This window comes from Danaus plexippus, chromosome 12 (genome assembly GCF_018135715.1).
Source record: "Danaus plexippus chromosome 12, MEX_DaPlex, whole genome shotgun sequence".
Lineage (NCBI taxonomy): Eukaryota > Metazoa > Arthropoda > Insecta > Lepidoptera > Nymphalidae > Danaus > Danaus plexippus.
The window spans coordinates 2,398,142-2,412,501 of NC_083545.1; the positions used below are offsets into that span (position 1 = coordinate 2,398,142).

Below are 14,360 nucleotides of genomic sequence, written 5' to 3' on the forward strand. Positions count from 1 at the left end.
TGATTGTGAGTTTTTAATTGTTCAGAATTGCGGGGATTTGTTTAAATTCAAAAATAATTCTATTAATTCGATTTTTTTTTTAAATTTTTTCGCGTACACATATATTATTTAAAATATACAAAAATATAAAAATAAATAGTTTTTTTGTTAGTAAATAATTTATTTTGTTGCTGGAAGATAAGCTATTTATAAAAATACACGAAGTATTAAGCGATAATAAGTTTAGGTACATAGCTACAGTTTGAATTTCTGGAACCAGATAATGACATATGTTTAGCGTTGTTTATAAACATATGTCTAAGAGTTTTCTATAAGATTTTATCGCTCTGAAGCTAAAGTATGTCACGGTTTCGTTTGGAGCTACGCTGTATGTCTCTGACATTTCCTCGTCTGTTATGGGACCATTGTTTTTGAACCATCGCATTTTGACAACTGTTTTAAAGACGTATAAAATAAACTGTTTCCAATATGATAATTTCACAGTGAATTTCTTCAGCTAGTACTTTAATTTAAACCTATAAACCATCCTTTCAAAACTTTTCAAAGCTCTAACTGTACATCTTTAGGTATAAAATATAATAAATAAATACATTTACTTCATAATATAAGAGTACTTTTGTGTAATATTTTTTAATTTTGTTTGCAAATTTTTAGAAGTTTTACATATTTATAAATCATATTCTATTTCAGATTGACGACGGTTGAATGGCCTTAGATAATGTAGTGATAGTGTTCAGAACTCTGGAAGTGCCCGTCAATAGTTATAAACGATTTTGTTTACGTTAAATCATTCAACATAAGCATTTGCATGTCAATTGCTGCTAGTCAAAAACCGAAGTAAATATCTGATGTGTATATATATGAGAAGATGTTTACATTTGGGACTTAGCTCTGCTGACGGAGAGGAATACATTAAGATTATCAAAATTATCATGAAATGGACTGATAACAAAATATTTTAAGTGCGCAACGTTACCGAGAAACAGATATTGAGATTTATTTTGTTTGATCTTCTAATTCGTTTTAAAATATTTAGCTTATTAAAATCATATCATTGAGATAGAGTTTTTGAACGCTTATGCTATTTATTTTATGTGCTCGAAATAATTCAATATCCAAATTAATTATTTAAATGCAACAAAAGTATATGGTTGTTATTTAAGATCTAATTGATGTAATATTGCTTCTCCTGTGACACTTATTTTTTTGTCTTTAAAGGCATAGAGTTCATACTAGTAAGAAAATTGCGTTATTAATTGCTTAATGACATAAAAAAAAGAAAATTGTAAAAAAAGTAACAAACGATTATTGGGAATGTATAAAAAATATATCAACTTCTTGGGAGACATTTTTATTATTGAATAATGTAACAAGAAGTATAATGTAATGATTTATTAGTAATGCTATTTACAATACAATAAAGGCGAATATGCATATACTGATTTAATTTTGATTACTGATGATGATTTATAAATTAACGGTTTTAATTTTGATACTTGACACGTGTAAACAAACAACGCAATAATAATAAAAAATAATTAAGAAACTTTAAGATGTTTCCGACACCAGTTCTGAGAAACGCTTTGTCCCTCCTACAAAATCAACAGCTGTGGACGAATAGTAAACATATAACTTACGCCTTTCTATTGCACTCTAGATTGTTGGCCTCTCTGATAAAAAAATTCAAACAAAGATCTTTCATTACACCACGTAAGTAATTAATATAACAAACGTTTTCAAAAGACTGATAAAACATTTTGTTTTTATATTTCTGTGAAACGATATTATAAGTGTAACTGTTTAAGCTCTCTCGTTTTATTATGTCTAGTAATTATTTAAAAGACTTATAAAAATACGTTTTCTCTAATTAATTAAAATAATATTATTTTGAAGTTTATTTTTTTTGTGTGTACACATTAAAATTAAAGTTTTTTGGATATTACGCGTTTCATTTAAATCTATACACACAAAAATCTTACATTTAATTATGTGAACTAGTACGGTCAGGACATCGCTAACGAAATACGCCGGTAAAGCATAGTATCCGAAAAAATCAGTTTCATTTAAAAGATTTCAGAAATTCATAAATATTTAGAAGAACATTTAATACGTATATGAAAAAAACTTCTAAGCTTGTCTTAGTTTGTAATATGGACTATGTGACTAGCATTTAAATTAATAGCATATAAGTATTACATACAATACTTTCTATTTTTATGACTTCACTTCATTTATCGATATTATATTTTAATACAATCAATATCTTAAGCAAATAATTAATATATTTTAAGGTGCCGTAACCGATAGTTTGTATATAAAATTTGTGCATACTCAAAAATAGCACGAGACAAGTTTGTTTACGATAATATATATCATAGTTTACTTTGGCCACCGATTGAAGCTTTAGTCACGTTCTTCCAGTAAAATAATATAATCAAAAAAATAAGCAATAGACGTATTTAAAATATTCTCATAATATTTACATTATTTTCTGCTATATCAATTGAAGAAAATACTATTTTGAAATCGATATTGAGAAATACCTCGCTCAAATTATGATTTCGAAGGTCGGTGGATGCAATGAAACCAAAATTTAAATGACTTAATTTAATTTTAAATCTAAATTACAATTAATTGATTCGACTATATTGTACGAAGGGTGAACAAATAGTGACACAATATTCTAAAATATTCGAAAAAGAAATATAAAACTAAAAATCTGTTCACATGGAACTGCGGAGTCAGACCCGTGTAGAATGAACAAGTAAACTTAGAAGCTTAGCGCGACCTGCGATTACACCGTAATTCTTTTAATGTCTAATTTAACTATCACTATGACACCGTCACGTAACACTCACGATAATATTTTTTTTAGAAATATTTTTTTTTTGTATTCACCAAGAAAGTTGTTTCAACTATCTATTTTCGACATCGATTTTCTAAGCACTTGATTCATATGTATTATTTTAGATCAGGAAAAGTTGTGAATAAATGTCATTTAAATTATAAAGTGTCAAAAGTAATCTTACTATTACGATGCGCAGTTTTATTGAATTCGTATAATTAAAAAAAAAATAAGGTCTTAGCTATTCCCAGTTCCATACAGGTTAGTAGGACATTCACTAATTTTATGATGAGAAAGCTCTCGCACGACTATTCTAACAACTAAAATCAATACATCTTTACCGAATAAAGCGTATCTACTTAATATTAAAGTTATTTTCTCAAAGGTTCTTTGATACAGAAAAAATTAAAAAGATTTTGCCGTCTGGACGTATGTCGGTTTTCTTTTTGCCTAAATAACTATGATCTCATTTCAGAAGCCATTAATATTTTAATCTCAGTTGACGGCTTATTTGTTTTAATTTACGTTTTTTATTAAATTTGTTGGATTCAAATTTTAAAAAGAGCAAAAAAATTTAATAACTTATATATGATGTATAAGAATTTGATAAGCAACTCTAAATTAGTTTGTCAATAATATTTTTTAAGCAAGAAGATAGACAAAAGAATAAGCTACCCAGCGGTAATATAATTTTGGGGGATATTAAATTTAAGTAAACATTCATATTATAAAAATATATTTATAGACATATTATGTTAGTCAACAAGAAATTATTAAATTTGCGGTTATATTAAATATTACTTACAAGACCATTTTTCTTTTTATTTTATTATAAAAAAAAAGGTACCGGCAAAATTTTTATACGTAAATCATTTGTAAGCATTTAGGGTTAGTATCAAAGTTAAAATTACTAAGTACGTGTTTATGTTTAGTTCATCAAATAACCTATTTCTACTATTGTTTTAACTTCGACTAATTACTGAAAAAATATTTAATATTATAAAAAATTGCTATTAAACGTACACTTGTATAAATGTAGTATATTTTAGAAATTAATTTTTTACTTACAATATAAATTGAAAAATTATGATGGTATTATAAATCTTCATTTTTATCACAACACTAATAACACACAGAAAACGAGTTTCGAATTTACATGTTTGTTCTGATCACCAGCGCGGGCGCATTGCGTGCTATCGCGCTCATGCCAATTCATTAACTGACAGTTGTGTATACAAGTTTTAAAAAGCTAAACTTTTGGATGACGCCATGTCCCTTGTATGTCACAGGTCAAAGAACAAAGCTCTGCGGCGTCGCAGCTTAACAAATTACATTTGCTAATAGAGTCTGTTGCCTTTTTTATTTTTATTATTATAATATTGTATAGCAATAGTGACTTGAAATGAAGATTATTTAAATAAATATTTGATGCACTTAGGAATAACGAAAGCTGTTCAATTTTATTATTTTATTTGAAAGTAATATATATTCTATTTATATACCTTCATTATAATTTTTTATTGGTATTATTATAAAGGTGGTTTGGTCCTTGGTTGTAGATTCGAGGTAAAATATTAGTAAAGATTTTTAAAAAAAGTTATATATCGGAAAACCTGCGAAATTTAATTTCTTGCGGAACCAAAATGTTATATGTGTTGATATCCAGGCGAAACCGAAACCAAGCAAGATGGACTAACCTATTTTGTCCTTTCCCCGAAATTGATCAGAAAAACCTAATTAACCGGAGGTATAACATTTATTCCCCAAAGAGAATTTAGCTCACAAAGAAACTAGTGGATTCCATCTTGAGTTTTCTGCTCTCTTTGGAACATAAAGCGCCTGTACTGATGATAGGTTGTCTGATTAACTATTGCTACTTATTTACGAGGCTCAAAATGGGTCAACGTTTTCCGGCGTGAAATGCGGTGATGTTTTATTTCAAGACGCAGACGTGATACGTCCAGTATACTGGATTTAAAAGATGCTGATAATGTAGAGTATGAATTCGTGTAATTCTATCCTTGGGTAATTTAATATTTCAGTATTGGACTTTAGAAAAAAATAATCGCATTAATGACGCGGAGACAGGTTATCGCACTGAGTAACAAAGAGCCTGTGTAATGCATATGTAGAGTCATAGAATTGTAAGTAGCACTTTAACTTAGAAACCTGCATCTTTAACCATTCACCTCAAGACGGACATATCGTAGATGTTAAATTTCAAATTTCATCAAGATTAAAATAGAATAAATTCAAATCACATAACCGATAGACATCACATTCGTGACCCAGTTAAAGTTCAATTTTTTTTTTTACTTTATTCTTATCACTAATTGATAACAGCTACTGCATAACCTGCTTAGCGAAGGTAATTGACCGATTGAATTATTAATAGACATAATATGAAGATAGTGATAATTTGAAAAAGACTTATAGGAATAAAAATATTATGTATTAAATCTCTTAATTTCTACTTTTGAACTTCCTTTCCTTATTTTTAATGAAAATTAGTTAAGAGACGGTTTCCGGTCCTAGGTTAAACGTCTTTAAATATACAAAATAACATTGAGATTTTTTTAAATTCATTACAATAAACAAGTACAAGTAATTTTTTTCATTATTATTTATAACGTGTTGTCAATTACTTTACTGTAAAGCCTTAAAGGTTTTTCTTTTTATTCTCATGATTAATTTATACCAAATAAGATATCCATAATTATTAATTTAATTAGTTCTATGAATTTTTTGGTATAACTAAATAAATTATATTATACTTATGTATTATTTTAAAGTTCCAGCCAAGAAATACATTAATTCATTTCTCTAACCTATTTGGTTTGATGCTGAAATAATTAAAATGTTACAATACTAAAAACCAGCTCAAGAAAATGCTGTTTAATGGATATTGTAAGTAAATTATAAATAAATAGAATATATAAATGAATTTCCGCTTCATTTAAGCTGAACTCTAGAAACTTTACAAGTTGGTTCGTTTTGAAGTTGTTTTGAGCAATTAGCTCAAGAATCTTGTCTTGTTTAACTTAGATGTTACGAGAAATGTGTTTATTCCAAAATTAAATGTAATGAGTTGAATTTACTTTCATTATAGTTTCATTGATCATATAAATAATAGATTTTTTTTAGTTTATATAATACACACATAGAAAATCACACCTCATTAATGAAATGAAAAAGAAAATTTTTATGTACTGTTTTATTTGCAACTCGCCATCTTTGGGTCGAATATTAAAATCTATTTTAAGAGACTGTTCTTAGAATTAATTTAACTCGAACATAAATGATACCGTTCTCGTAACGTAATCATAATTAAAATATTATAACAACACATCAAAGAATTGTAAAATCATACACGATTATTATTTCTCTTCTCGTAAGCTTGGAAAGTTTATGTTACTAACCAATATGATGTACATATTTGTTAAATTGTATGAAGGAATCACCACAAAAACGTGAAGATGAGAATCACAAATACAAATAGCATTTTGTCTACCATTATATATATATTTCAAAATGAACATGTTTTCGTATATTAAATTAATTAATTTAAGTAAGGCCATTGTTAACGTCGTATCAAAATTAAATGTAATTAATAACTCTGAAGTCCAGCGAACCGAAAGTTTAGGAACAATGGTGTAGGTATCTAGTTCTATACAACCCACATTTTATCTGGTGTAATGCCTGCTCATCTTATTGTAATCCAAATTTCAAAATCATTCACCCAGCTAGCTTTAAATCTAGCATGTGTTATATTCTATTGTGGAATTGGAAAAAATATAAATGTATAGATGAACGAATATATACTATTTTAAAAATCATCATATTTTTTAAAAAAGCGACAATATTTTTGACAAGCTTTGATTACGAAATATTATAGTGATAAAGTAAATAATTCGTTTTTTTATGAAAAAGTAAACGCAGTAGAGACCTCGTCTAACTAGGCGTAATGACGCGTATATCCGACGTTTGTCATTATGGAGTTTACCGCGTCATCGAATTGTACGTTGAGAGCGATAACGCTCTAGTAATTTGAATTCATGTCTATTGGGAAATGAAGCAATAATATCGAGACTAGTTTTAAGCTCTTTTTCAACACATTCTATCATAATATATTGTCTTAGTTAGCAACAATTTAAATCCAACAACAATATAGATTATGGCAATATAATTAGCGATAAGATCTCGGAGACATTTTCGAGAAAATAATATTTATCTTTATAATCAAACAGTTTTTTCAATACAATATTAATCTTTAAATTAATTATAATTTTTGATTTTTTTTATACAAATGATATTAACACTAAATTTATATTTTCTGTTTCTTAGGAAAATTTGTGGGAAGCAAAGTAAAATTAATTACTTCTAACAGTCGGTGGCATGGTTGTTCCAATTTCGTTTATTGAAATCTCCTTGACATAATTTTATTATTGACAGTGATAAGAAAATAGTTTCTACAAAAATTTATGAACTAATTTGATTTCCGCTCAGATGTAAAATTGGTTACATAATAAAATCTTACGTCCCGGGTGTATTTCGATCGTTTAGTTTTTTGTGTTTAAATAATATAGAAAAAAAATTAATTAAATATATATAGTTACTAACTTTATCTATATTTATACATAAATAGTGATAATAGTATTTTAACTATTTTCATCTACGACTGGAAATAAAAAATATATATATATGTTACGTAATACCATATTCAGTTCAGGAAAGGTTCAGTGTCAATCACGTCTCCATTCAATTTCAACAAACAATATATTGTCTTCAACAAGTTGAAGACTATACATAATTAGTGACTTATTTATAGGTTTTTACTATTCTGCTATCATCCATTACATCACAACAAATTCACTTAACTATTAGCAATGTATTGGATGATAAAGTTTTTATCAACACAGTAACAACTCGGTACAGTGAAACATTCATAAAATCAGATTAACGCTGTTGTTACCGTAGAAAAATACAAGTGAATATTGATTATTAGTCTGATATATATCATAAATAAACAAGTACGAGTCGGACTCGCAGATGAAGGGTTCCGTAGCAGCAAGTAGATGACATAATATAAAAGTTATTGTAGTGCGTTGTAACTTTGATCGATGTTTATAAAAAAAAACTTGGTTCCACATAGTGTTTCTATGAACGACAAAGTTGTATATGCGTTTTTTTGAAAATATATAATTTCTTGAAACTAATAGTGATATCTAGTTCAAACCAAGTTTCGTTGAAAGTGTCCATTGAAATCTACAGCATATATTTTTTTTGTTTTCTCACTCTTTTATTTTAAAAGTTAGAGGGTGAAGGACACTCCTTTTTCCACTTTAGAAGCGTCTCTCTTTCAAACAATTGCTTTTGACGAAAAATGGTTTGAGGAACATTAATATTTGTTTTAAAGCCCTATCCATAGACATCCATCACTTATAGGTTAGTTGAAAAAATTTTTTTTTAATCGGTTCAATGTATGGAGTGTCCCCTTTAATTTTTTAATTTATTAATTTTTATTCAAAATTCAAATAGCGATTACCAGAATACATCAACCTCCAAAGTTTCAACTGTGTAGGCCTAACAGTTTCGGAAATAAATGGCTGTTTCATACGGACGGAAAGACAGACATGACGAATTAATAAAGGTTCCAATTTTTTGTCATTTGGCTACGGAACCATAAAAAACTTGTCAGTCACGATTAAAAATTTCAGTCTGATCACACCAATTCAAAATTCTGGTAAAGATTTTAAAAGTATTTTTTATTAATTCTTGATTTTGTCACTTATAAAGTTAATCGACATTATATCATTAATTTTGAATTGAATTGGTTTATTACGGTTATAAAATATTACCAGCATAATAAATAACAAGATGTAATTCATTTACTGCTAACTTTTAATTACTTTAAGTTATTACTAAGTTTATTATCTATCCAAGGTTAGATGTGACTAATATTCAATGAATTCCCTTCTCATAAACAGTTCACGCGTCGCTTTAATACAACTAGTATTATTAATTTATTATCTGCTAAATTATTTAGCTATATTTGAACTTGTGACTATTTAATTTAAAAGTTTTGATAAGACATTGAATATTACCTGTTTTATACTAAACAATAATATGAGTCTTCTTCTTCCTGGCAATTATCCCAGCTTTAGCCAGGGTCTGCCTTCCTGCTCAAACTCCTCCACTTTTCACGGTCTTTGGCATCGTCGGTGGTAAGTCGATTGGCTCTCCTATTATGCTTCACGGTGTCCAGCCATCGCTTCCTTTGGCTTCCTTGGGGTCGTGCTCCAGGGACAGACATATCAAGGCAAATTTATCCGACGTAGTTCTCAGGCCGGCGTGCAACGTGGCCATACCATCTCAGGCGTCTCTTTTGACTCTCTTTAGTATTCTTGCCAAAGACTACGATTTAAAAATTCATAAAGTTAAAAACAATTAAGAAGAAAGAAGATTCTACAAGAAAAAATCGAAATATAAAAAAAACAGCAGTAAAACAAATCGAATAGTGTAACTTACTATAACTACTAAATAGTGTAACCAAAACAATAACGTAGTAATATTTATAAGTAATATTAATTTTACGGATCATTTCATTGGTCTTACGTAACATGTACTGCAGAACACAAATGTTTGTTTCATATGTATAGAATGAAAAAATTTTCACGGGTAAGTAATTCTATTATTAAATGCATGTTATTCTTGCAAATATCTAATTTTTAATTACTGTTGTTATACAAAATATAATTCAAATTGTAACAAAGACTAACTGTGAACATATGTGTCCACTGCCCATATGATGTAAGTTACAAAAATAGTCAACCGTTAAAATAATTCATATAATTAATTAAAACCGACAGTCCTTGGAAGCGATTCATGGTGGCATACTTTTAGTGGCGGTATGCTCTAATGACATTATTGTACCACGGAAAAATATTTATCATTCTAATGAACACGCATTTTATGTGATTAATAGTCGTGATACATTGTATTGGACACATGTTAATATAAATAAACGAGTCGTTAAGTTTCTTAACAATAGATCATCTAAAAAACGGCTGTGTGCTATGATTATAAAGTGATTGTCTAAATAACTTGGTACGTTCGCCAATTTACGTCTATCCTACCTTCAAGCCTGACATTTGCGTGACGGCGAAATGAAACGATAAGTAAACATAAAACAGTATGTTAATAGACTTTTTTCGAAAATTGAACGCGTAAAGTGGTTTTCTTTATTACCAACTCAATTGCTTCATTCTACTTCCATAATATGTTTACACATATTTATTTACTCGTTTTTAAATATCCATGAGTTTTTTTTATGACATTACTAATGACTCTGACAAGAAAAATACAATTATATCTTTTATAATAAACCAGGAGCTTAATAAAGTACTACCATATTATTATTAGAGTATATGGAATTAAGAGTAAAATTTTATACCATTTTATTTGCAAAATAAAGTAAAGATTGATAATTGATACTGAGGTATGATTGTAAAAGAAATATTAAAAGTAATATTAAGTTGCTTAAATCTCAGACAATTTTTATGAAAAAATATGTACCTATTAGTTAGAAAACCTAGCAACAAACACAAAGAAGTAGACATAAACAACAAAATCAACTAATAATATCGCCAGGTTTACGAATTCGTCATTGAAGAAGGACATCTGAAAAAGTTTGGATATTTTCTCTAATTTATGGAGGTTGCAAATACACAAAGAGACAATCTCAACAAGATCGACTTGAATCAGATTGTATATATATTCAAAATGATGTTTAGATCTTAGTTAATATCAATACCTACGTTACGTGCGGTTGTAGTCTTTTCATTATCATGATTATATTCGATAATATTTTCCCAGCAATTACCTGTATTTTTAACACTCAATGCACTCTTGTTGTTTTTCTACATTCAGGAAAGCACCTCAAGTTATACTACTGTCTAACAAACTGAATGCTTCTGATTTAAAAAATTAACGTCCGTTCTCCATACTTATACGTTCCTATACAAGGTACTCAAGTATCAATTCCGTGCTTAAGAACTGGTTTCAAAAGCTTGCTTACTTAGATTCTAAATCATTTTCTTCTTTAATTAACACTATCCCTTTAATTCGTTCTCTAACTATTTAAATTCCCAGCGTGGCCATAAAACTGATAAAACCTGTAAAGGTTTGGAAAGATCAATTAAAAAATAATAATTTAATAGCTTTGACAAATGTATAGATTTTCGAGTATATAAGTTTTAGTTTGCTAAATGTATAAGTGTTTTCTTCTCCATAATTGTCTAGAAGAGATCGTTATTAATTATAAGTCCGCTTATTGGACTTCTCGGTGATAATATCTTTTGGCTATAAATAAAAGTTGATAGTGTACAAGTGTAATGTGTAGTGTAGTGTAAGTATAGTGTATAAGTGTAATAAATAATAGTTTATAGTAAACAAAAATTTTAAATTGATAAACAATTTAATGAAATTTTTATAAGGATATTATATTGTTAAAACAGACAACAAAAAAAATTTACAATGCAATATATTAATACTAAATATTTTATTTATTATCAGTAGGTAGCAAGTTTTTTTTTTATTTATTAAAACCTAGTCGCTGATTATTTTCTTATACATTACTACACATATTAAGTATAGTAAGCACTAGCGTATAGATCTTTCAAACCCGTATTATTGAAATGTACAAATTTTTAATTTTATATATAACTGCTTCATCGTTAAAATTAAATACTGTCAATTCTGAGCTTTGCTTGCAACCGTCTGTGTTGGTAATTGAAACAAAAATAGTAATATAAATTTCCCCTTTCCTAGAATATTCCATTTGAATAATTTTATATTTCATATTGATTTGAATAATAATAATTCCCATTTGAATAATTTTAACAAATCAATTTTTCCTTTTAAAGTTTTCGATATTATTAATGATCATATATGAAAAACGAATATATTATAAGATTGATATTATTTATTTTTGCGTTATTTAAAAATGTTTTGCTGATCTTTTATGACAAGATCTTTTATGAGTTTTAATTTATACTTAAGTAATAAGCGTCCATATTTTAGTTGGGCCATGTTGTGACATTAAAATATAGGCGCCAGTGACTCATTGTAATGTTATGGTAAATTCCACTCGTGTTGTCATAGTATAAAGATATGTTGATATGCCATGTTCTAAATACAAATGACATATTATACTTTTTATGGTTTAAATCTTAAATTGGACACAAAAATGTTTTGGATTGTTTAATAGTAGTGAAGATTGGTCGTTAGTTAACTAATTATTTATTAATCACTTACGCCATACACAGTTTCTTGATTGCAAAGTTTTATAGTGTAGGTCAATACAAATAACCATCACGGCACATTGGATGGTAACGGGAAAATACTCTTCGAACACACAGAACTATGCAAGTATATCAAATTGGTATGATAAATGAAATGGATGTATGAATATTTGCATATCCAGTAACTTTACAGCTGTTCGTACTGAATGATTATTTATAAATAACTACCTTTTTGCGGTTGGAAATGTGACGCACTTTATAAATCTTATAAGAATTAAAAGACACAAAGTACAATAGTACAATTATAAGCGAAATTACTTGAAACGAATCCATGTTTTTTTTTTAATTTTAGTTCTTATAATTTTTACACACCGATTTGATATTTATTTTAAAGTTAAATGTTATGTGTTATTGCTCAGGATATCTATATTCTATGAGTTTGTTTTATTGAATGCCAATAAATATTATCATTGGCTCCGATTTCAGTTTTTGTATCCGGTTTGAAACTTTTATTTTGTATGAAATAATAAACTTGAATGTAATACATTTTTTTTTTATTAAATTAATAAAATAAACAACATCATTTCAAGAGCAAACAGTTTTCGGTCGTAGTTCGAGGTGGATATTACGTAAGTACTTAATATTGTGTCGGGACAAATTGAGGTCTTGGTAACACTTGCAGACGTCGGTGTTGCAATGTATCAATGTTGCGGAAATAAAGCTAAAACATAAAAATAAATTTATTTCTGATGTTATAAATACAAAAAAAAATATATAAATACCAAATTCTCTTTGTTATGGTGGTTATAGCATCTATTATATGAACTCTGAAATACAATATCAATCGCATAGCTGGCCGAGGTGTGAATTACAAAGACTTTATCACAAGATACATTAAAAATGTTGTCATTAAATACATCCGTACTTACCTATTAATTTATCTATAGTTGACTAATGTTGTAATTTATGCGAAAGTATTGAGTATTGTACCTTAATGTAAAAAAAAAACGAATGACAGTAATAAAAACTGTGAAATTTAAAAATAATGTACTAGATATCGGAAAAAAGCTGGTGTTCATTAAGAAAACGTATTAACGGAAAAGCTGTAGGATGTCATAAATAAGATCATAAAATTGGGAACTTATAAAATTATATTATTTATGACTTCCTAAATGTAAAAAAAAATATGAATAGTTTTTTATACTGAAAATTAAATAACCAACGCCCCGAAACATGTAGACTACGAATTCTTAATGCCCATGTATTGATCCTAGCATACCATTCTTTTCTTATACCGACATGATTGATCAAAACAAACGAGTGATTGTCACAATGTAACTTCAGATGATTTGCTCATGTCACATCTTCATTCCTCATTCCTCTCACTATTTACGTATTAAGGTCAAACATTAAAATCCTTACAAAAGATGTGATAGTAGAAAATTTTGAACTAGCAAAAACAACCGATACTTTGACTTAAAGGAATTCTTAGTGTCTACGAAATTCCTAAACAGTATGTTTCTGTTTAAAGTTATCAAATAAACAGCATTAATAATTTTAAACAATATTTTCCAAAAGTAAAGCATTAGCTGCAGAAGCACTTTGTTGGAAACTAAATACGTAAATTGAAGAAAATGTATTCGTAAATATCTGTGCATTACGAAAACATTGTTTAAATTGGTGATGAAATTAGGGATTATATCCGAACCTTTACACTTATGAGCCTTGGAACCATTGTTGATTTGGTCATGGTATAAAGGCTATCTAGACACTACGTAACTGTTATCTCGCAACTTAAATAGTTTTTATAAGATATTTACATGTTGAAGTGACTAGATTTATCTAGATAACATAGCTTACAATAATTATTCAAATAGTCATACTTTATGATCTCAAAAAGAATTACATTAAAATTAATATACTAAAAGATTTGTAAGGGAAAAGTTTTGGAATTTGACATCAAACAAATAGGAGTAGTGAGATATTTAAATAATCTAGCAGATTATGACACAGAGTATAAATTAGTTATAATTTGTAATTTTTATGGAATAATAATGTTTTTTTTTATCAATATAATTATGATTTTTTGCGCACGTATCAACACGCCTATATTTATTTAACATAACTGTCCTGTATTCGTTTAGCAGTTAATCTCGGATAAAAATATAATCTTATCTTGTTTTTTGTGGCACACTCTTTTACAATTATTAATT

The 14,360-nt window shown here is 27.8% G+C and overlaps 1 protein-coding gene and 1 long non-coding RNA gene across 8 annotated transcripts in view; one reads left to right on the forward strand and one right to left on the reverse strand.

Annotated features, from left to right (window-relative positions):
- LOC116772535 (collagen alpha-1(XV) chain-like) overlaps positions 1–4,054 on the reverse strand; it is a 34,629-nt gene extending 30,575 nt beyond the window's left edge. For all 6 annotated transcript variants that reach the window (XM_061522220.1, XM_061522217.1, XM_061522221.1 and 3 more), the window contains exon 1: positions 3,914–4,054. In XM_061522220.1, the coding sequence (XP_061378204.1) occupies positions 3,914–3,954 (41 nt within the window). In that variant the 5' untranslated portion in view covers positions 3,955–4,054. The remainder of the gene's footprint in view (positions 1–3,913) is intronic.
- LOC133319090 (uncharacterized) overlaps positions 1–14,360 on the forward strand; it is a 68,411-nt gene that overhangs the window by 6,899 nt on the left and 47,152 nt on the right. The window contains exon 2 of one of the 2 annotated variants that reach the window (XR_009752795.1): positions 691–1,892. The exons of the other annotated variant lie outside the window; for it this stretch is intronic. This is a non-coding gene — a long non-coding RNA (uncharacterized LOC133319090). Of the gene's footprint in view, positions 1–690; positions 1,893–14,360 lie in introns of those variants that run through there. 2 annotated transcript variants of the gene reach the window in all.